Below are 24,828 nucleotides of genomic sequence, written 5' to 3' on the forward strand. Positions count from 1 at the left end.
GGTACCGCAAACCACTGTGCACCTTACCATCACAGACTATTCCCTTTTGGGATTAAGAATTATGAAAGCACTCCAATTTAAAAAATCAAACTCTAACATCTGGAAGGTCTACAGAAGCAGGTAAATAAATCAAAAAATACTGGAAAAATTATTAAACAGGAACTTTGCCTTAGTTTCAAATATTTTACTGCTGGAAATTGAAAATCAAGCAATGGGTTGGAGAGGATGAGCTTTAAGGGTCTCTTCCAACCCAATGCATTCTATGATTCTAAGTATTGAGTAGTTGCCTGTAAAACATTGAACTAATTATCAATTTTTTTCCCTGAACAGGAGTCATTGATTTTATCATTTAGAATCATCCCATACAGAGAATAACAGCAAAAAGCAGGAAGACATAAAGAAGAAGTTCTGTTAGGATCAGGTTCTGAATTGTAGCAAGGGAGAAAGGGAGTGGGAGGAAGAAAGCCACTTACTACTTTTTCTCTCACTGTTTCCACATGGTCAGCTCCTGGCAGAGGTGCTGTTTGAACAGGAATTCCTTCTTCCTGAGCTTTTTCATCTTTCAAGGCCATTTGTGAAATTTCAGTTGTCAAACTCTCTTTCTTAACATCCTCTTGCTGCTCAGCTTGCAGTCTCTTATAAGGTGCTTCACCTTCTGCTTTCTGTTCAGCAATATGGTCTTTAGTCTCAGCTGTGACTTGTTCTTTTTTATCCTCTGGATGTGGTGGGATCTTTTCTGGGAGCACAAGTTTTTTGTCATCTTCTAATGTACTTAGAGATTTCTTTTGGTCTGTACTTACTCCAGGAATTTTATCTGCTGAAAGAGTCTTGGACAGTTTCCCTTGCTGAAGTTTTGATTCTTCTTTTTGAGCTTCCTGTTGAATTTTCTTCACTGATGAAGTTTTCATAGTTTTTTCATGTTGAAATTCTAAATCTTCTTTATGAATTTCCTGCTGGATTTTATCAGCTGAAACTGTCTTTGACAATTTGACCTCCTGAAGTTGTGCACCTTCCTTCTGATCTGCAGGTTGGATTTTGTCAGCAGATAGTGCCTTTGCCATTTTTGTCTGTTGAAGTTTCAGATCTTTCTGAATTCCATGTAAAATTCTGTCAGCTGAGGGTACCTTTGCCAATTTTGCCTCTTGAAGTTTTATGTCTTCCTTCTGAACTCCATGCAAAATTTTATCAGCTGAGGAAGTTTTTGACAGTTTTGTGTCTTGAAATTTTGCATCTTCCTTCTGAACCCCATGCAAAATTTTATCAGATGAGGCTGCCTTTGTCAGTTTTATTTGCTGGAGTCTTGGGTCTTCCTTCTGAGAAATACGTTGGATTTTATCAGCTGAGGGTGTCTTGACAAGTTTTTCCTGCTTAAGTTTTGCATCTTCTTTTTGAATTCCTTGTTGAATTTTATCAGCTGACAATGCTTTTTCCAGTCTTCCCTTTGGAACTTCCTTCTGAATGCCCGGTTCTTCTTTTGGTTTTGCTGCTGCTGGAGTAGGCGGTGTGGAAGTCTTCTGAGGGGAATGTGAGACAGCAGGCATAGGCTGTTTTTGAGGGGTAGCAGGTGGTTTGGATGGTGGTTGTGAAGGACCTGTTTTGGGAAGTGGCATCTTGCCCATATCCCCAAGCTGTCCTGACATTGCCCTTTGGGTCTGGCAGTTTAAGCACAGCCATTCCTGTACCTGCAATACAACAAGGACAAGAAGTTACTTATTTGAGAACAGTAAATCATCCAGTGTTTTCAACTGATACTGCTGCTTACTTCTAGTCTGAAAGCTTTGCACACTGCTCTTCCTGCTCTTGCAGGAAGATCCATAAGGAGGCTGATGGAAGACCTCATTTTTCTCTACAACTACCTGAAAGGACATCATGGAGAGGCTGGTGCTGGTCTCTTCTCACAGGTGATAAGAGATAGAACAAGAGGGAATGGCCTCAAGCTGCGACTAGGTAGGTTCAGACTGGACATTTGGAAAAAAAAATTCACAGAAAGAGTGGTCAGGCATTGGAATGTGCTGCCCAGGGAGGTGGTTGAGTCACCAATCCTGGATGTGTTTAAAGGTTGTTTGGATGTGGTGCCTGGGGATACAGTTTAGGGGTGAACCTTGTAGAGTAGGGTTATTGGTTGGACTTGGTGATCCCAAGGGTCTTTTCCAACCTGAATGTTTCTGTGATTCTGTGACAACAACTTTCTAACAGAAATGAAGTGTGACAGGTTCCAGACAGTCAAGCTGAACAAATATAAAAATACACTGTGAAAAGTAACAGCAATTAAATTGTTCCAAAGTATTGATGATCTTTATGTACAAAGTTCGCTTATAGATTTCTAACATCTCTTGTTTTCTAAAGCCTCTATAACCTTTCAATAGTTCCCCCTAGTTTTTTAAAGCTGAGTAGAGGGAGACCAGTTGAGACTCATGGCTCTTCAGAAGTTACCTTCCTCTCTTGAATTTGTGTAAAAGTTTAACATGTCTGTAACCCAAAAGAAAGATTGCTTGTTTGCTTTCTTTACTGCTAAGTGCTTACTGCACACTGGCTTCTTTTACTCTTCTTTCCAGAAAATCAGGAAAAAGATGAATGCTTGTATCTGTGCAAAAGATCTTGTTGCCAGTTGCCTAGCTACTACATGAGAGGAGTAATCAGGTGGTTTCCAGTGAGTTTTGAGGAAATAGCAAAAGGAAAATTTAAACACAGAAAAGTAGTAAAAGAAAAAAATCTCAGAAACATTTGAATACTGAAATAGATAATGGAGCTCTACTGTACTAGTGCAAAATAAAATGTCTATGCTGTACATTAAAATCTTTGTATGCTTGTTTTTAATGCCTTTTACAGTGATGAAGGCCTTAGCAATTCAATTATTGCATTTTTCTGATGTAGAGAACTTAGTGACCTACTGAATATGAAGCACACAAAAAGCAGATAATAGTAGGATTGTATGGATGACTGATGGAGTACCATTAAGTATTTCAGAACATCCAGGGATACATGATTGGTGACCCAGAAGATCCGTCATTTAGTCAGCAGGGGTATCATGAAAAAGTGCAACCCGACAAACATTCATGCATTTTATATTAAGAAACAATAGAGTGATAATATGAGCTAGCACCAAAAGGAGAGACTGGAACACAACACAGACTGTTAGCAAAGAATGCCCAATGATGGAGGACACACTGTTCCCCTTCTGACTCCATGCAACTTGCCATTTGCATTGTAAAGAGGGGCCTAAATTCAACAAATGCACTGGCAGGTTTTCCTGACAAGAGTGCTTAACACTTGGTGATGCCAGCATATTCTAATTGAGAGGCTTCTTTCTCAAAGTCTGATAAGAGTTGGTCATGATAGGACCACAAATGGCTTTTCAAGATAGACAACCAGAAGTGAGGCATCTCTCTATTAATCTCCAGTGATGGAGCTGAAGTGCTCAGCTCTCACATCTCAAGCAGGACACTTCCAAGACCACAGTAAATTTTCTGTGCACAGTAGGTATGTCCACAACACTGTAACTTTTTATATCTTTAGAAATGAAGACACTATAAGATTAGATGGTTTCAAACACCTCCTAGAATTATCAAAAATCCACCAAACCCCCACATTGTGAAGTCTGTCTGCACACTTCAGATCCAAATCCCATTGTTAAATGGCTCTGGAAATTCTCTTGGTTTTGAATTGTTTTTAACTGAATCACTAATGTGATGCTTCCCTTTTGGAAAAAAATAAATAGCTGATTAGGCTAATAACTTTCAGTTACAGACAAACTCCAGTTTACCAGTTAGCATCTGCCAAGAGTAGTTAATGAATTTATCACCATACTGCAATAAAAAGTCCTTGACTGGCAGAGAGATGGAATAGTTTCCCATTATTTTCAACTTGCAATTATCTGACATTGTGGTATGCAAATAAAAGAGCAAAGGAACAGCAGTACTTCAGCTCTTGCATGACAGCTGAAAAATAGATTTACAATGAATGTTAGATGTATGCCCTTTTCATGGTGGCATTTGGTTATTATGAAACTGAAGGAGGAGAACATTTTGACACAATTACTTTGTTCTGTCCAGCAATATGGGGTCATAAAGATTGCTGAAAATACAAAGAGAGCGCCATGGACTCAGAATTTCAAAGCACACTGCAATCACTTGTGATGCCAATAGTAATGCCTGCTGCCAATTCCTGAATCAAAGTGTGTGAAGAATTCTGTAAAGAACTAAGAAGATTTATCTAGTGAAGATTGCTGAAAGAAGATGATGTCCATTTTCCAAGTCCTAATAAATTTTGGTTGACAGGCTAACTGAAAAGCTAGGGAAAAGCATGCTTTCAGGGCATGAGGTTAACTGAGGAAAAGACAAGTCTAAAACTGAGGCATATGACTTCATGGTACACAATGTGATTTTACAGAGAACCATTCTGACCGAAAATAAGGAGCTAGAGCTCTAGTGATATAAGAAGATTTTTTGTAGGCTCTTTTGTGATCAAATACCCACATGTTTATAAAAACTTAGATTGGAATTTGAAACCATAGCGTGGGAAATGTATTTGCCATACTTGTATAGCAAGACTAATAAAATAAGGTAGTAAATACATGCAAGTATAACAAAAGTCCAAGAGGACAATGGCAAAGTTCATTGAATCTCTGCATACCTTGGCCATTTGAGGTCGTTTCACTAGCCTCACATGCATCTGTATGGCAAGAAGGCAAGAGTGAGACTTCATCTCTTGAAAAGATTTAGTGCAGATTGAAAATTTGCTCATCATCACCTTGCTTTGTTGAAGTTAATTGTCATTATTTTAGTTTATAACAGACTTGTTCTACTATATGCTAAGCATAAAGCTGAGTACTTTATGTGACTTGAAATAATTTACTTGACTCGAAGTACTTTACACCGGGAAAAGATATTGAACAGTAACAGTGAGCAACGCTGAGAGAAAATAGTGGCTGAATAACTTTAGTTTTAAAATAATACCATTACTAAAGTTATTATGAGTGGTTCAAAGAAATGAGTCTGAAGGATTTAAATGAGGGAAGTGACTTGATGAACCTGAGAAGGAACAAGTGTATGAGCAGTGAGTAGGCTGGAGCTGAGGAGATACTAAATGGGATCTACATAACCGCCAGAGCTAGGAGAAGTAATAAAAGCTAAATGTAGATGTGTAGAAAAGAAATAAACACAGAGACCCTAGAAACCAAGTTTGGATTATATTATAAGGAAATAAATAGAAATTATGCCAGAATCAACACTGTGGGAAGAACATGCATATAATATATATAGTAATGTTCTTTTAAAATATTCATATGTGAAATTGAGCAAACTCCTGAACCATGGATTTTTTTTTAAATTATTTTTTAATTTTTATTTTTAACTGAAACTAAAGATGGTTAAGGCTAGACTCTGAGAAGCTTAATAACATTTAATATTGGGTTATCCCCATGCCCTTATATCAACAGAAGCTATATTAGCACAGATAATAATATTATTTCCACTTATATAGTGAAAAGAGTATTTTTATGGTTGATTGGAGTAGGCAAAATCTACTCCCTTTTTAGTGGGTTAAAAGTTTTTGGGTCTTCCAATAAATTTAATTTAAAAATTAATCTACTTTAATAATTTGGTCAAACTTCTGTAGCAGTCTTTGCAATCTTTCTGAAAAAAGGATCAAGGATATTACAAGAACGGATCTCTTTTCTGTGATCTATTTCTGATAAATATTATCAAATATATTTCATGTCTTAGAGATTCTTAATAATACTAATACAATGATATTCTGTGAGCCAATTTTGTTTCCTGGTGTAGTACTTCTATTGTAAGTTTGTAAAAGACAATTCGCAACATACTTAGAGCCTTCAATATTGCTTCCTAGAAAAAAAAAATTGTTGCTTCCTGTAGAAATGGAGGAAAGTAGCAAAAAGAAAAGAAAAAGTCATTTTTAGCTGTCTTTCTTATGTAATGTTTTTCAGAAAAACTGCATTTCTTTGAAGCACTTTAAATTCTAAGGATGAGGATAATTCCCTAGAGAACTGTTTTCATAGAATGATAGAATTGTTTGGGTTGGAATGGACCTCCAAAGGTCATCTAGTCCAAACTCTCTGTACTGAGGAAGGACATCTACCAGACCAGGTTGCTCAGAACCTTGTCGAGCCTGACAAGGGATGAGACCTCAACCACCTCCCTGGGCAAACGATTCCAGTGTTCCTAACATCAAATCCAAATTTCCTCTTCTCTGATTTCAAACCATTGTTCCTCATCCTATCGCTACAGGCCTTTGTAAACAGACTTGCTGCAGGCTTCTTGTAGGCCCTCTTCAGGTGCTGTAAAGCTGCTATTATGTCTTCCTGGAGCCTTCCCTTCTCCAGACTGAACTAGCTGGTGCTGCACTGACAACAACAGTGTAAGAGTTTTAAAATGTGTCTGACAGGTCACCTGTATGTCTAAAGTGTTGGTACATCCCAATAAATTCTTATCTAACCTGTTATTATCCTGTCAAACAAAGCCTAATGATCTCCACAAGCCCCTTTCAAGTGCAACCAAAATGTGATTCTGTGAGTGTGCTAAACACATCCTGGCAACAGAAACTGCAATGTTTAATTCAGTAAGGATGTTTCAAAATCTAAAATCTTAAATAAAAATTTCCCTTTTATAGAGTGGTAAAGTAAGTCCTTCCTAATTTCCTAAAATTTTGCTTTGGTCCCAGACCAAAAGCTGAAAACAGTCATGGAATCTTATCAGCTACTTTGCTGTGTCTAGCGTTCTCTTTGTCTCCTACACCAAGTGCTAAAGGAAAAAAGTTGTAAATATTGCAGCAGATTACCAGAAAAGAACAGATGAACTGGTGTTCCTCTCATGTGCCAGGAATTATCTGCTCCTTAGTTTTATAGGGTTGGGGCTGCTGAATATTCCATTCAAGCATGAACAGATGAAATACAGAATATGACAACACAATACAATCTACTTCCTCAAGTAATGAAAGTTCAGAAATGTATATGCCTTTACTTCAAGATTCATCCCAGCACCTTCAGAAAAAGCTCAAATTCTGTGTTTTTTTAGCAACTGCTCTCTTGTTTGGGAATTTTTATTTTATTAGCTAAATTTGACAGCTAATGGGATTTTTATGTGTACATTGTTTATATATATAGTAGATATGGGAATCATCCTAAAGGCAAAGTAAATGGAAGACACTTCAAGTATTTCAGTGGAATTGGGATGATTGCAATGTATGTACACTTTGAGAAATTCTAGATTACAATGAAAATCCACAAACATAATCTGAGATGGAATAATTTATATTTTTTTTTTCACAACCATGCAATTAAAGACTCAAGAGTGTAGCTCCTGTAAACAATTCTATATCATACTCATATATGATAACATTCAGAGGTCTCCAGGTGCTATCACAATCTAAATTTGAAATAATACTAACCTCTAATTCACACAACAACTCTGTAAGCCTATGGGTTGAATGTTTTAATTAGTGACTATATTAAATTGATTTTAGGAAAGCCTGTTAACAGTCAATGGTTTATCAAGGGAGAGTTTAAAAGTCTCTATTGTAATAAATGCTGTCTTGATCTTCGCTCTCTACCAAAGAGTTATTAAAATATGTATCCTACTGTTGATTTCTTTAGTTCAAATAGATAATATCTACCTTATGTCTGTAACTTATGTTTTTACCTTGTCATACAAGCTTCCCTGAGTCTATATTATGGTTTTGCTTTAGAATACATATTACCATCTATTTATTTTTGTATTTCAAATGTGAATACCTGAAGAATTGCATACATGGAGTGGCATTGAGTGGCATTTAGTTTTGAGTATTGGGTTTTCTATTAAAGTGTAATACTTCAAGTTATTTCAGAGTTCTTCCACAGTTAACTGCTCTCCCCTAGGTAAAGAAAAACCTCATCCCTATCACCCAAAGTCAGTGAACCCTTCTTTTGTAGTGATGAGCTCCATAAAAGGTTAGAGGATCCACTGTACTCACAACAGTTTCCTCCTCTGGCAGGACACTATGCATCTTCCCTAGTTACATTGGTAGTCACAGGTATTCATGATTCATAGATTGATTTAGGTTGGAAAGGCCCTTAAAGATCACCTAGTTCCACCCTCCCTGCCATGGGCAGGGACATCTTCCAATCTGGCCTTGATCACCTGCATAGAGTGGGCCAGCATGGCCACCTTGGGCAACATGTTCCAGTGTCTCACCACCATTACTGTAAAGAATTTCTTCCTACTATCCAGTCTAAATCTCCCCTCCTCAAGTTTCAATACATTCCCTCTCATCCTATCACTACAAGCCCTTGTAGAAAGTCCTTTCCCAGCATTCTTGTAGGCCCCTTCAGGTAACTTCAAAGGCAAACCAATTTTTAGAAATGAAGACACCAATCAGACACACACAAATTAGATATTTTTTTTAATATTTTTTTGAATATTGAATTTTACAACAAAATATTCATGGAAATCAGATGCAGAGACCTCTCTGTCCCTACACAGTTATTTCAGTCATGAATTATGTTACCTGCTTATATTAAGAAGTTTTTCAATTTACAAAGTCTGTCCCAGCAAGTTTTCAATGTTGTTATTATGATATCTCACTTTCCACTCAAAAAATACACTGGTGATTAAGTGTTTACTTGCAGGATAAGAAGGCAATAATTAAATTCATAAATATGTTTCAGCATATATCTGGCAATCATAGCCAGGTGACAACTGTTGCAATGACATTCTCTCCCATAGGCTCTTTTAAGGAGATTAACAATTAGATGACTAAAGCAATTTCAATTTACTTGTATTCATGACAAAGGAGCATGCTGTTGTTTATTAAATAATAGCAGTATATGACCTCTATTTATATCATTCTTAATTTGCTTTGACAGTACAGACCAAAGAAATGCAGGCTTGTGTTACTGTCTGAAGTAATAATTTTATAGTAAAGACAGCTTTTAATAACTAGCTATTTACAAACTAGTTTACTCTGCTTTAAAAATGTTAGGAGATTGTCATCTTTCTCATGATTATCTGTAGATGCTGAGTAGTCTCAGTATCTTCCTTTGTACCTTTTGTACCTCTCAACAGTTTTCTGTGCCTTCTAGCAGCTGAATCAGTATACCCCACAAAACTGGTCAGCAGAGAGTGAGTATACCCATCCCATCATTGTTATTATTTGTTTTGAACTGACATAATGTCTAGTGTCATGGATGGCACTGAAACAACAATTCCATCCCCTGAAGAATTTGCTGTCTTTTCAGTCCTCTGTTCAATGCTGACCTTTTAAGGAGAGTCTAGAGAAAATTGTTTTTGTTCAAAAACTAGGGCTTAGCTATGGAACCAGATGAGATGAATTTTGGAGAAAAAAAGGAGAAATATTTTTACTGTTTCAGAATTTCCAGTGTCCAGTGGATCTTTATCACATCTCACAATGTATGTTTGATGATAAACTACAAAGACAACCTTTGTAACGTAACTTTAATGGAACATACTAATAAAGAGCTCCACCATTCTCTGTAAAATTCTTTCCATTTTGCTCATCCCCAATAGAAATGCAGAGCAGAGACGACAGATATGCATCATTATTCCAGAAAGTTGTTTTGCATTTTGTTTGCTCTTGGAAACCAATTAATCCTAAAACTAACATGTGCAGTTCATTTTTACAATATGCTTTGCAAAACCAAAAATCTCTGCTAACACAGACTGAAATGTTTCTGCCTTTTGCTCATATTTAGTTTATTACAGTGTGAATAGTTCTTTTGATTAAGAGGGAGCTGCATGCTAGTTCATATAATTGGAAGCGGCTGACCTACACTTCAAATGAAATACTATGGAGGAGGATAGAAATACTTGCACAGAATCACAGAATGGTATAGGGGTTGGAAGAAACGTCTGAAGACTAGCAAGTCCAACTCCCCTGAAGGATCACCTAAAGCAGATCACACAGGAACAAGTCCAGGTGAACCTTGAAAGTCTCCAGATGGTGACTTTGCTACCTTTCTGGGAAGCCTGTTCCACTCCTCTCCCACACTCAAAGTAAAGAAGTTCCTTCTAATGTTTAGATGCAACTTCCTATGTGAACATGGGGATGCCCATTACTTCTGAGGTACCATTTTGACACCTCCAGAACCATTAGCAGCAGCTAGGTGTGACTGCATCTTGGACCAGACACAATTCTTTAAAGAGGCAAAATCCAAAGCGAGATTAAACTTCCCTCTGCCTCACTCCCCCACTATAGTCATATTTGCCATCTACAAAAACAGTGGTTGGTTTTGCAACATATGGGTCAGACCACCTTATCATTAGGTGTGAGCATTTTCACTGATAAGAAGAAAATTCCCAAGCTTTGAGGCAACACAGTCCAAAGTCCAGGGAACAGCAGAGGGATAGATGAGATGTATGAGGAAAAGGGGAAAACAAAGATTTCAGTGTCTTAGCTCCTGATTATTTTGAGATATATGCTGATTATGTCTCAAGAAGACTGTTCTGGACTTGGTTTAACTACTACTAATCTTCTCTGCATGTCCTTCTCACTGATCTCACCTTATGCTTTCCTGTTTACAACTTTGCCCTGATACAGCAGGAAATGCAGGAAAGATTGTCTTAAAAAGACACATGCCATGAGGTCTGCAAGATAATCCTGTCAAATATTGCAACTCAAGAAAGGGGTGCATGCTATGTACTTCCACAATTTGGCAACTATGTACATGGAGAATTAAAAATACAACATTTTTCTTGGAAAAATTCAGAAAATATTAATTAAAATTGCTTCTCAGTATTTCTTGCAGTATCATGCTTGCAATCTGTTTTAAAGCGTAACATACTGTGATGCCACAGTATGATTTAAAGCAGATATTTTCTTAGGATTTAATGTGCAAATAAGTCCAATGTAATTCACCAATCATACATAATGAATTTGCTTTCAAGAGATGCTATGAGTAAAATTACACAAATACCAAATAATCAAAATCCATGTAAGCCTCCCCAAAACAAACATACTGCTAACTCTCAATATAAATATTAAATTCAAGAGGAAAAGACAGGGTTTAACTGCTAGGGGAAAAAACCCAAACAACAACAAACAAACAAACCAACCCTTCTTGCAAGCCCCCTTCAGGTGCTGGAAGATCATTATTATGTCTCCCCAGAGCCTTCTCTTCTCCAGGAGGAACAACCCCAACTCCCTCAGCAAGTTCCAGACCCCTTTCAAAGAACCCATTTACATCATAGGTAAGTTGGCTTTGTGGCACCTGAACAACTTGACTTTAAACTGAGAGAGAGTAGGTTTAGACTGGATCTTAGGAAGAAGTTCTTCATTACAAGGGTGGTGAGACTCTGGAATAAGTTGCCCAGGGAGACTCTGGATGCCTCCTCCCTGGGAGTGTACAAGGCCAGTTTGGATAAGGCCTTGAGCAGCCAAGACTAGTTGAGAGGTGTTCCTGCCCAAGGCAGGGAGGTTGGAGTGGATGATTTCTGAGGTGCCTTCCAACCTAAGCCATTATATGGTTCTATAATTCTAATGTGTAGTGTATTAAACCAGGATATAATTGATTTACATGTTTGGTGTTTTTCTTAAAGGAAAGATACTTTTGGAAAAAGAAACCAAACTTATTTTTATTCACCTGCTTAGTTTAAATAAAGAATTATCATTGATATTCTAACTATCTTTAATTAAAAAAACCCACATATCACATAAGTCAGTTTAAAAAAAAAATCAAGCATTTTTGGAAAATAGACACCAGTCTCAGTACAATAAAAATCAGTTATTCTATGTGTTGGTAGAAATTTTCAATAACCACAGGCAGCAAAAGCCTTTGTAAACATGGGTTTCAAAGAGCTGCAGACATAAAGTGTATTACAGAGATTATATCTCCAGATGTATGGCACAGACAACTCAAATTTCATTCTAAAACATAACAGAAATTATCATCTCTATGTTATAGTCTATGTAATCAATTCCCAAGCCTTTGACAGTGGAATAATACACAGTGTGCTTGTAAAATGAAGTATTTATGGAGCTCTCTTAAAAAAAAACAAAACACCAACAACCAACCAAAAAAAAACCAAACCCAGCAACAACAACAAAAAAAACCAACCCACAACCCAAAAAACAACCATCTCTAGGCAATGAAGTGGAAAGTTCACATCTGTCTACAAGGGCAGAACTGGAAGCAGCTTCCAATGTGCAGAAGTTAAATTTTCTACTTCAAAGCAATCAAAATTAACTCCTCTAATAATCTGCATTTAATATAAATCCAGTGCATCTGAAATCATCTTATTTAAAGATGGATACAAAACCCCATAATTATTCTTCAAAGACAACTAAGTAGCTTTTTAAAAAAAGTTTCATTTTTTACTGCTGTGTTTTCATATATTTTGCAGCAGAAATTTACATTATTTTTTCCTCTGTTTCATATACAATTAAAATATAGGTAAAGCAGTAATTCCAACACAACAGTTTTAAATATTTCTGGTTTCTGTACCAAAACAAGTAAATTTTGTGCAGATAATTATTTCAACTGACTATTCATTCCATAGTCATGGTTTGGAATAATACAATCACAGACTGTACTGGGTTGGAAGGGACCTCTAGAGGTCATCTAGTCCACTACCACTGCAGTGAGTAGGGACATCCCCAACTAGATCAGGCTGCTCAGATCCCTGTCAAGTCTGACACTGAATGTCTCCAGGCATGGGGTATCCACCACCTCTATGAGCAGCTTGTCCCCAGTGTTCTGCCATCCTCACAGTAAAGAACTTCTTTCTATTGTCCAATCTAAACCTACCCAATGACTGGCTAAATTCAGAAAAGTCACCATTCTTGAGTTTTGTTAGATCTTATTATGAGTTGAACCTGTGTAATAAATGGGACAGATTTGGTTTATAGTGGCATTTATAATTGGTTTGCTTAAATCTCCCTGATTATGCTGCATTGACACTTAGACAAAACATTATACTTCATTGCTTCATTAGCTACATTTCTATCACAATTACAAATTTATATTATAACTCTAATGTATTACAGTAAAACTGTGGATAGCTCAGAAATTACTAGCTCTATTTTTTCTCTTTCTAATGGAATAATTGCCCAATATAGCTTCACTGGGCATTGCATCTTAAAAACTTATTTTTTGTTGCATTTTCAATAAGTATGCTGCACAATATTACCAAAACATTCCTTGGAAATTACTTACAAGAAAAGTATTGATATCAGTAATCAGTAATGAATTGCATTGATGATGTTGACCATGCTAGTGTTAAAAATAAAGCTATATCTGCAATAACATTGAGTGTTTTAAGACAAAAAATTATCTTTGTAACTGCAGAATAAATTGTGCTGAATAGATGAAGCCAGAGACAAACTAAGTCTAGTTTTACATAAAAGAATTCACCAAATTAAATTAACAAACCCCATAAGCTGAATTAAAAAGCACATGAAAAAATAAAAATAAGAAATGGTCTAAGAGTTTAATAAAAATCTGAATCTGTCTGAGGGTAGGTAGGTTCCACAGAAAGACAGACAGTTTGGATTAATTGGCCAAGGTCAGTGTTATGTAGTTCAATGAGGCTAAGTGCCAGGTTTGCACCAGGGCTACACGAACTCCATGCAGCCCTAAAGGCTTGGGAAAGTGTGGCTGGAAAGTTGTACATCAGAAAGAGACCTGGGGGTTCTAATCAACAAGTGACTGAACATGAGCCGTGAACATGAGCCAGCAGCGTGTCCAGGTAGCAAAGCCACCAGTCAATGGCATCCTGGCTTGGATTAGCAATAGTGTTACCAGCAGGAGTAGTGAGGTGATTGTACCCCAGTACTTGGCACTGGTGAGGCCACACCTTGAGTATTGTGTTCAGTTTTGGGCACCTCAGTACAAGAGGGACATTATGGTGCTGGAGCTGGTGTAAAGAGCAACTAAGCTGGTGAAGGGCCTAGAGAATGAGTCTGAAGAAGAGCGGCTGAGGGAACTAGGACAATTTAGTTGGAGGAAGAGGAGGCTAAGGGGAGACCTTATCACCCTTTATAACTACCTGAAAGGACAATAGAGAGAGGTAGGTGCTGGTCATTTCTCACACATCATTAGTGATAGAACAAGAGGGAACAGCCTCAAGCTACACCAGCATAGATATTAGGAAACATTTTTTCACTGAAAGTGTGGTCAGGCATTGGAACACGTTGCCTAAGGAGGTAGTTGAGTCACCCTCCCTGGATGTGTTTAAAGTGTGGGGCTTAGTGATATGGTTTAGTTGTGAACTTCCTAGAATAGGGTTAATGGTTGGACCGGATGATGTCAAGGGTCTTTTCCAACCTGAACGATTCTATGATAAACCAGAAAAACCTAACAATACAGACATTGAGACAGACTGCACCACAGTGCAAGGTTTGATAAGACAAATGCTTGCAAACATAACTGCAAGTAACTGGGAAACCTGACTGCTGGAGAACAAAGCCATCACAAAACCCACAGGATCTTCTTGGGCAGCTTCAAGGTAACAAAGAACATGCTTTACTCTCAGAAAAATGCTGATTTAAAAAAGGGGGGAAGGGGGGCAGAAGAGTGTTATGTCTTCTATTGCTTCATGCTTCAGTAAGTAATTTGTGTTACATAACAGCAGTAAGAATGGTAAAAATACACTTTAAGAAATACACATTTCTGTAGGACTGGCTAATATCTTTTCAGAGCTTCCTCTTTAAACCTGAAACACCCTCTAGGAAGTTGTATCTTTGTTAGCTTGATTTGAAAAGCATCTTAATGCAAATCCGTTGTAAATGCTTGCTATCTGCCAAAGCACAGGGTTGAAAATTGATGACCATAAATAATTTTTTTAAAGATTCTTCTTAATATGAATCAGTTTTAATGAGCATGCTAGAAAATTAATCCATTTTATCAAAAAGACTTATCCAAAACATCTGCACTTGATAGAGCCTTTTGTGCAACCAATTAGGAAAACAACTCACTGAGTTTCTAGAATTATTTGAGATAAGAAAATGTATCCCACCCTATCAGAAGAAAAAGACTGCAAGTAAATAAAAGACTTGAAAAAGGCTCTAAAAATTATTAAAATCATATAGAATAGGTTGGACTCGATGATCTCAAAGGTCTTTTCCAACCTGGTTAATTCTATTTTATTCTAGTATCATACAGTATTTCAAACTTAGGCTGCTTTTCTTAAATGCCACTCAACAAGATGAATGTAGCTTATATTTGCTGTCCAAAATAACCTACGACCTTTCCCAAGCAGACCCAGCTTCATTTTACTTGGTTTAAACTCTCCATATTTACCTGGGAATTATCATCATCTTGCATTGTCTTTATAATGATGAAAGGCATAAAATATTTCTAAAATACCTTCCTGTGAAAAGACTGCACAACCACATTTTATAAAGTGTGCATATTTCTAATGAGACAACAAGAGAGAGTTAAGTAAACAAAACAAAACAAAAAACCCACTGTACAATGGAGGAGACCAAGAGAACCTGGAAAATGTCATCTGAGGGCAACAGTGAGACTGCATTTCAGGAAGCTCAGAGAATTGGTACATTTTTTGTGATAACTTCCATTATGGTTATAGTTTGACAATTTTCACCAGAACAAATTGTTTGTGATATTTTCTGTTCTCATTACAATTTATGTGACTAGAATGCATTATAAATTTGCCATTTTCTATCCCTTTTACAACCATTTGGACAACAATAAATAACAGCATTGTTGGCTGATCGCTTATCACACTGTGCACAGATCTACTAAACAGGTAAGCAGTATTTGACCTTGGTCTCACATTTAACTGGTGAGATTGACAAGTGTCATCAGTAAAACTGAGACCTTTGCAAATTTATGCAAATATCCCATCAGATGAAAGTAAATGTGAGGCTAGTCTACAAAGTTCAGATGAAAAAAATAAAAAACAGAGAATTTGGTGCAGCAACAGTTCACAAAATCACAGAATGTTATAGGTTGGAAGGGACCTCCAGAGATCATGAGCCCAACACCGCTGCCAAAAGCAGGATCACCTAGGGCAGGCTGCACAGGAACACATCCAGGCAGGTTTTTAAAGACTCCAGGGAAGGAGACTCCACAACCTCTCTGGGGAGCCTGTTCCAGTGCTCCGTCACCCTCACCATAAAGAAATGTCTTCTGGTGTTGAGGTGGAACCTTCTGTGTTCCAGCTTGTACCTGTTGTTCCTTGTCCTATTACTGGGTACTACTGAAAAGAGACTGGCACATTTATCTTGACCCCCACCCCTCAGATATTTATAGACATTGATAAGATCCCCTCTCAGCCTTCTCCTCTCCAGACTAAACATCCCCAGGTCTCAGTCTCTTTGCATAGGGGAGATGCTCAAGTCCCCTAATCATCTTTGTGGCTCTCCATTGGATTCTCTCCAGCAGATCTCTCTGTGTCTTGAACTGGGGAGCCCCAAACTGGACACAGTGTTCCAAGTGTGGTCTCACCAGGGCAGAGCAGAGGGGGTGGAGAACCTCCCTAGACCTGCTGGCCACACTTTTCTTAATGCACCCCAGGATGCTGTTGGACCTCTTGGCCACAAGGGAACATTGCTGTTTGATGGAGCTGCTTTCCAGCAGGGCAACCCCTAACCTGTACTGGTGCCTGCTGTTATTCCTCCCCAGAGGCAGGACCCTGCGCTTGTTTTTACTGAACTTCATGAAGTTTGCCTTCACCCAGCTCTCCAGCCTGTCCAGATCTTGTTGGATGGCAGCACAGCCTGATGGGGTGTCGGCTATCCCACCCCCTCCCCAGTTTTGTATCATCAGCGAACTTGCTGAGGGTACACTCAGTCCCCTCATCCAGGTGGTTAATAAAGATTTTGAACAAGACCGGATGTGGTGGTGAGAGAAGGCTCAGTTCTCCCACCCCCACAAAGAAAGAAACCACAGCTAACTCAGCCAGAGAAGCAAAATGGATTAGAGCTGTATTTACAAGCAGGATGAAATGCAGTGAATATATACACAATATACAGTATTTACAATATACACAGAAATATACAGCAAAGAAAGTAATACAGAACAAAACTTCCTCCTCCAGACAGAGGAGGGTTCCCCCCCCTGCACCCCCTCCCTTTTTTCCTAAAAAGGGTTAGAGAGAGAGAAAAGGTAATTATTAAGGAGGAAATTCTGTTAGGCTCAAAGCGCATGCAAGAATTAGTTTCTTCCTTATCTGATATTCAAGGTTAAATCCTGCAGCTGTTGCTCAGAAGCAGACAGGCTGGAAAGGCAGACAGAACAGAACTGAGAAAGATTCAAATTGAACTAAAACTTAAAGGTGCATTCTACCAATCTATCAATGAAATTCGTTTAGACTTTATCTTTGTTTTTGTTATTATTCCAAAACATTCAGCCAGAGTGTTCCAGCAACTGTCCCTTTCTTAAAGGCATAGCCTAAAATGGTCACACTGGAGTAGAAATAAATAATGGGCATGGGAATAAAAAATGGACAAGGAACATAGTTTAGCATCAGACTTGGTGGAGTTAGATAATGCTGGGATTCAATGATTTTAAAGACCTTTTCCTACAGAAATTGTGCTGTTCTAATAGTTATAGCTCATCTTTTGTCTTTCCCTGATCTAGGCCATGTAAGAATAAATCCTATTCAGAAGAAACTGATCACTATTTCCCTATATTCCAGCTGGGCTCCTGATCCCTGCCTGCTGTGGAGTGACCCTGCCTACTGTGAAATTGCAGTCTTGCGCTGCTCAGACAGTGCTGCTGCATGAGCTTTCTCTCGTGGCAGCCATGCCTATGGACACTGTGATTTTTGCAGTTTCCTTTTCCTTTGTATTTGTGCCGCATTATCCACAAATTGGATTATAAAACCTGCAGTTCTGGAGCCTGCTACCGAAGAGAGACCTAGGGACTATCTTCAAATTCCTGCTCCATCCTCCTGAGTAAAAACAGCATTCTCATACTTTCCCCTAAGGTCCTTGCTTGCCTCTGGATTTTGTAAGTGGAGTAAAGCTATTTTGTGGCTTAGCCTTTTCCATTTTCTGCATTCTCCAAATTGTACTAAAGTTACCCATAAGCAACTGCTAGAATTCATGACTGAATAGAACCTGTAAATAATTTAATAAGTTTTATACATCATTTTGGTGGGACTTTCACAAAAAAAAAAAAAATAAAGATAACTATTTTCTTGTAATTCCCGCCTCGTTAATTTAACCCCAATCAAATCAGTGTGTTGGAAGTTCATCCTAAGCAGACCACTTAAATTTAAGATACAGGATGTTGTAAGGTAATTTAATTGTTGCCTGTGGAGAACCTGTGAAAAAAAAGATATAAACTGCAGAAAGGTCAATAACTGTTCCTTGAATATAGACTGTTTTAACTGAAGTAAATTAGATCTATTTGCCCCATCATGACTGAAGAGAACATCTAAAATGCTTAGTTTATTCATATGCATGTTTGCTTAAATGCAAACTTTAAGTTTTTAAGTTTGAGGCTTACTAGTATTCACTGCAAAATCCACCCAGCCTTGATAGACTACTTTTATGCCTGGAATCACACTAACCTTAGTTGGAATCAGCTAAATTTTTTAATAGGTAATTCAGCAGATCCCACTTTGCTATTGAATAGAAAAGATGATGGGGAAAATAAATATGGGAAAGTCCTAGAGAGGCAATCTTTGAAGGCTGCTCAGCCTCTCTTCTGGAAATTCAGAAAAGGAACAAAGAATCAAAGAACAGTAAACCTACCCTTTAGTTTTCAAGTGTATGAACACCACCTCAGCTAAAAGAGTCAGAACAGATGTCAGTGGGACACTAATCACACCTGACTGTATCTGAGCTACTTATCCTAAACTAATTTTACAGTGCATGAAAAGAAACATGCACCTGAAGCATGCAAATCATCTTATTCATCTGTCTTAAAATTAGATACAGGACAGGCCTGAAACATTTTAAGGGAGAAAATGAGACATTAAATCTGTAGCCTGCTAAGCCATTATAATATTTTATCTCAAGAGAGGTATAACTTTTATTGTTTTGTGCCATCGTTCTACCTTATGGGTAGGTCTTCATGGCCACATCTACAAATGAACAGGCTGAGATCTGTTCTTTGTCACTGAGGTCAAGCGGTGAGCAGAGCTGTTGGCTTCACTAGCCCTCCCCCCCAAATACATTTCATCCAGAACCAGAATGACTTCATCCAGACTGTTGGGAATATTTTGCATACAAATTATGACCATAAATTGCCTGAATTTTGCAAAGTTAGTCCATGCCATGGAGTATTCTTTTGGCCAACACCTTCTGCCCAGTGCTTGTTCCACAACTCATAATTAGGTTACTAACAGTTTATATTGCTTATGGTCTCATCATATCCACTATGCTGAGTGAAAACATTGTTTCAATACACCTAGGAAAACTTTTTTGTACTATTTCATTGCGTAATTCAATTTATGCAGGAGGAACTTGAGTTTCACACTCAAGTGAATCTACTTGGAAATAATGCTATAAGTTATGAGAGAAGCTAACAATGTTAATTATTTATGCAAATTAAACATTTAAAAAATTGAAATTCAAGTAATCTACTCCAGACTCACAGAAATGTGAAGAATAAACCTTTGCCTAAAAAGAAAGGTAAAAAATAAATATGAAACTGTCTCTTTTACAGAATTCCAGAATTTCTGACATGGGAGTATTTTTGAAATTTCAAGAGATTATAACACTAAAGAACGAACTTCCTGCCCAGCTCCAACATGAATTTGTCTCTCATGCCTGAAAGTTGAAAACTTTTTATTCCTATGGAACAGTTTTTATAATTACTGCCAAGACATAATCTCTCTTGTTCAGCCAGCATTCAGAAAATATTAACTCACTTCCACTCTACAGCACTTATTTGATGTTTATTTAAGCAGTTGATTTAATTCAGCAACATTTCCATTAAAGTCCTTAGACAGTGTCTCTCTCACTGAAATGCACAGAAACTAAAAGGACAAAAACAGTGAGAGGAAGAGATAAGTGCATTAAGAATCTCATGTCTGATGTGACAGCCAATGTGCAAAGAAATGATTGCTTAACATTGATAGAAACTGTCAACAAATAGGACACTTAAATAATCTTTTTATGGTGCTCAGAATTAACCAATTAAAGTGCTGCACTGGAATGGAAAATGTGTGTGTCCACATAAAGAAATGCAGCTTCATGTGAGTGGCTCAAGTCCCCTTATCATCTTTGTGGCTCTCCATTGGATTCTCTCCAGCAGATCTCTGTGTGTCTTGAACTGGGGAGCCCCAAACTGAACACAGTGTTCCAGGTATGCACCCCAGGTTGCTGTTGGACCTCTTGGCCACAAGGGCACATTGCTGTCCAATGGGTAATTTGCTGTTCATCAGGACTACAAGGTCTTTCTCCATGGAGTTGCTTTCCAGCAGGATGACCTTATTAAATTACTTAATTTTCGCTTTCAAAGTAGCCACACCACCTGACTAAACATTAATTTCTGTTCAGCCTGAGTTTCAAAACGTGTTGTACCTTCATAATTTATGTCACATTTGTAAAAATTAAAACTGTCTTATCATGAAGTAACGATGCTTAGATGGCATGAGCTAACTCATTAAAATATGACATGGATTTCTTTGCAATCATTTAATAGTGGACACTTAATAAGAGTAGGTACTACAGCTCAGCTGACCAGTAGTTTGTCAAGCTGCTACAACTCAACTCATATCCAATCAGGTATTTGAGTACATTTTAGAACTTATTCCAAAGTAACTTAATCCTTTACGAAACAATTAGTTTAAGTAAATTGATCACAAAGTGGCTAAGTCAAATAATAGAATTAAATAGAAGAAATATGTCATGCTGCATAAAAAACACAGTTCTGCAATAAAACTGTCATCTAATGTTGATGAACTGCAGTAAGAAGACTTAGTTGTCAAGCTCTTTGCTTACTTATCATAGCTCCTAAGCCTAGATGACTTAGGATCAAGACAGGCTTTTTTTGTACCAATATTTACTAGTTGACATTCTAGATTATAGAACTGCTTTAAAAAACAGATAGGAGATTCTGTATTTCAACAAGGGCAGTGAACTTTGTCAATATACACGAGTAACAGAGAGGTCTATTTTATATGTATAGAGGGGTTTCTTTTGGCATTTCAGCATCAACAAATGTCATAAAGTAAGGAAGCATGTGGCATCAATGAGGCAATTCTATCTTAGAGCAGACAGGGCTTTCATAACTGCCTAAGCCCACATTCACTTGGCACCTGTGATCTAGCATGATGGCCTGACCAACTTCTAAGTAGGAACACTGCCATAATAACAGATGGATAAAAGCACAGGCAGCAATAAGAGCATGTACCAGCATCCAGTGTATTTACTGAGACTTGGAAAATCTAGCCAGGAATGACTCAAGTGACTGAAATAAAAGGCTAGGCCCAAGATGTCTTGCCAACAGTAATACAGCTCTTGACTCAGTTAGCATTTCAAAGTACAGATATTCTGCCATTTCTGAGTTATAGGTAACAAAGTAGGAAAATGGTAAATATAGGGGACATTGGGTTTTCAGTCTTATCTGACATGAGGGTGTCTGTCTTTACAGGCATTGACCAAGCATGCCCAATTCTGGCAGATCTACGACTACTGCCATGGCTACCACATACAAGACTGGGAGAGTCCTGTAGATCTCTATTTATAAGCTTCCTTAGGACAAGTAGTGATGTTTCATCAGCACTTTAGCCATCAGTTAATTGATGAGCTTGCCCCTGCTGTGCTACAGATGAGGAAGGCAGGTTGCTATTTTCCAAATTATGTGACGAGATATTTGTGTCTTTTCACAAAGAGATTTTCCACCCTGTTATGTAAAGGCTTTTCAGACTAGCAGGAGGAAGTCTCTAATAACTCTGGCTGGTATGTCAATAGGGTAAAGGGTTTTCTATTCAGATGTTTACCGTGTGGTCACAGGAAACTGTTAGAGAAAATGTTCCTGATTCTTACACTCAAGTTTCAAACATTAAATCAAATAGGACTGTATCTAGACAAAGATTAATGGAATAAACCAAAAAGAACCCAAGCAAAAGAAAATATCTCCTCAGCAATGTCTGCTCAGAGGGCAGGCAGCTGTGAGTTTTTCTCTGCACAAGGAAAGTGCTTCATTCCTCCCAAATGCAGATCACTGTTCCATGATATGAAGGAAACCAGGAAGCTGGTCTCATTCCCCTGTCATTAGTCTGACAGCACTATATGAGAAATACTGGGAAGAAAATGTGCCCTGGAAATTGAACTTACAGAAATTAAATTTGTGTGTGCTTCAGCATATCATGCAGGTGGAATTAAGTTTCTAATAGACTATAACCAGAACTCTACTACACAATAAAACGGAAAGGTATGGGACAGACTAAGGAAGAGCAAAAGAGTTATTAAAACTCTTGTGCCAAGTAGTGTCTCAAAGAACATACAGGACAGCTCTTAACTTGCCTTCCAGAATCTGATTATGCTACTGCACAAGCTCACCATTTCTTGTAACTCCACCTGACTGCCAGGACTTTTCACATATCATGGAGAGTGGCTTTGCAACCTCATCAGCCTTCAGAACTCTGTGATGCATCTCATTGGGTCCCATGATTTATGTATGTTCAAGTTCCTCAGGTAGTCCTGAGTTTCCCATATAAGATTTACTTAGCACATTAAGAAAAATTCAGCAAGATCCTGTTATACTACTTATGAGTATTAACAGCAGAACTCATAGGAATGACTACCACTGCCTGTGAAGTATTATTACAAGAGAACACATCATTAAAGAGACAGAGCAATTACACATGACACCAGGTGACAAAACAGGTATCAAGCCTTGTAGCTTTCTAGAAAGACTACATGTTTCACTGTATTCTTGAAAAGAGCAAGAGACCAGAGGGAGTATCTGTGTGAAAATTAAGGATGCCTCTGCTTTCCAATGAGGTTTCTGGTAAATTCAGGTTGATTTAACAGAAGTTCTTTCACTCTGTGGAAACTTTTAGACAATTTATTAGTCAAGAATATCTGCCATGAACAGCAGTTTGTGATGCTCAGGTATTCAATCTGTGCCTGCAGGCTAGTAGAATCTACCAAGCATTACAAGCCCGTGTGTTAGCTGAGATATAGCTGCGATACCTAGGAGCAGTATTCATGTAAGGGTAAGTAGAAAGGGTGATTTGGCCATGAAGGACTGCATCAAAGCGTCTGTGTTGCATGCAAGTCTCCAGATCCAGAGGGAGCTGCTAGTTCAGAGAAACATATGCAGAATTGGAGATTTTAGGGATTCCTTATAAAACAGGATTGTTTATGAAAATGTATTCTGCTACTTCAACAAAACAAGGTATTAATATGACTGCAAGTCATTAGTAAGACCAATACCATTTTCCTTTCTTTCTAGTGATTACAAACTCAACCCCAAGCACATTAATTTTGAGCACAATACCTTGGGCTAATGCCAAGAAGAAAAAAAAAGAGGTTGGCATTTTTTCACTTTTGTAGCTCTGGGATCCTTCCCTGGATGTTAATCTGATAATGGCTCAGTAAATGCTCCTTCTCTTCACCTGATGACAGCTTCAGAAAGATACTGCTTGTGTCCTGCAGGGAATCCAAAAAGATGCCCTAAGGACATATAAAATGTCTAATCTCTATCCAGATTCAAGCAGATTCTGGAATTTGAAAATGCAGGCAGCCCAGCATGCACCTTATATTCTGCAGTTATATGTCATAGGAGCACTACTCATATCTGGCATGATTAATAAATCTATTTCAGTTCTGTAATTTTAATAGATTCAATTTTTTGGGTACCAGAGGAAATTTTGTTCTAACATTTATTCTATCCAACTAGAAGACTATTTAAAAGGTCTCTCATTTTTCCTTTGTTGGTGTCTCTGTTGTTTCCCAGGGATGCATCAGATAAAGCAAGTCTCCATGTGCAATCTGCAAGGGGGTGGAGAGAGTCAGGAGGGTCTGGACTGATCAAGTATGGGTGTTCAATACTATCACAAAAAGCAGTAATTGTGGTATGACAGATTTTCAGTCCTGAAAGAAAAAATGGGCTGACCCATATGCCAGTCTCCTCCTCTGTCACTGTTGTAGTATGGGTGTAGAGCACAGCTTCCATGCCAAGATGTTAACAGGTGAAGACGTTTATTACATCACACAGCAAAGTTACATACTCTGTCTGAAGGCACAGGTGTCACATCTTAATTGGTTGTTTTCTACTGGTGTGCGTGTAATTAAGGCATACAATAGGTTAAAATAACAAAACAATATTAAAAAACATCCAAACAAATTCTGCCAAGTTTTGCCCTTCAGTTACAAGATGTTTACATTCTTTTCTAAGTCAGAGACCACACATAGCTGTTCCAAAGCTATCTGAAAACAACCCTTCTCCTACACGTCACTGGTTGGATTCAAAGAAAGACATCTCTTGGTTCAAGCAAGAAGTTGTATGTTTGGGGTTCTATAGTTATGCATTGAGTATAGACTATTTATACAACTGAAGTTGAGCCCTACATGACATCAGAGTCAATACTGAAATGACAGCAGAGGTCTAAACACTAGCATGGGCCCTTAAGATCACCAAGAGAATTTGTTGTATGACTTACTACACATCTCAAGCCACAGAGCAGGGACACTAACACTCTTCACCAAACATTCTCCTCCTTTTTCCCATTTGTGAAGAACCAACCTTACAGGGTCATCACAATCCCCTTTCACTGTTGCATAACTTGCTGTAGGAGCTAAGTGCATGTGTCATACTCTGATCTCAACCAGTGTTTTGCAGATGTTTTTCAGCCAAAGTAGGGTTAATTAATTGAGATAGTTTAATAATTACAGCTAGACTATAAATAAACATTGTATTAGCACAGACTAATTCAATTGCAGGCAGTA

The 24,828-nt window shown here is 37.9% G+C and overlaps 1 protein-coding gene across 1 annotated transcript in view; it reads right to left on the minus strand.

Annotated features, from left to right (window-relative positions):
- PCLO (piccolo presynaptic cytomatrix protein) overlaps positions 1 to 24,828 on the minus strand; it is a 325,623-nt gene that overhangs the window by 177,364 nt on the left and 123,431 nt on the right. Inside the window, exon 4 of the mRNA XM_054178010.1 lies at positions 474 to 1,682. Within this exon, the coding sequence (XP_054033985.1) occupies positions 474 to 1,682 (1,209 nt within the window). The remainder of the gene's footprint in view (positions 1 to 473; positions 1,683 to 24,828) is intronic.

The sequence above is a fragment of the Dryobates pubescens genome, chromosome Z (assembly GCF_014839835.1).
Source record: "Dryobates pubescens isolate bDryPub1 chromosome Z, bDryPub1.pri, whole genome shotgun sequence".
In the NCBI taxonomy this organism is placed as follows: Eukaryota; Metazoa; Chordata; class Aves; order Piciformes; family Picidae; genus Dryobates; species Dryobates pubescens.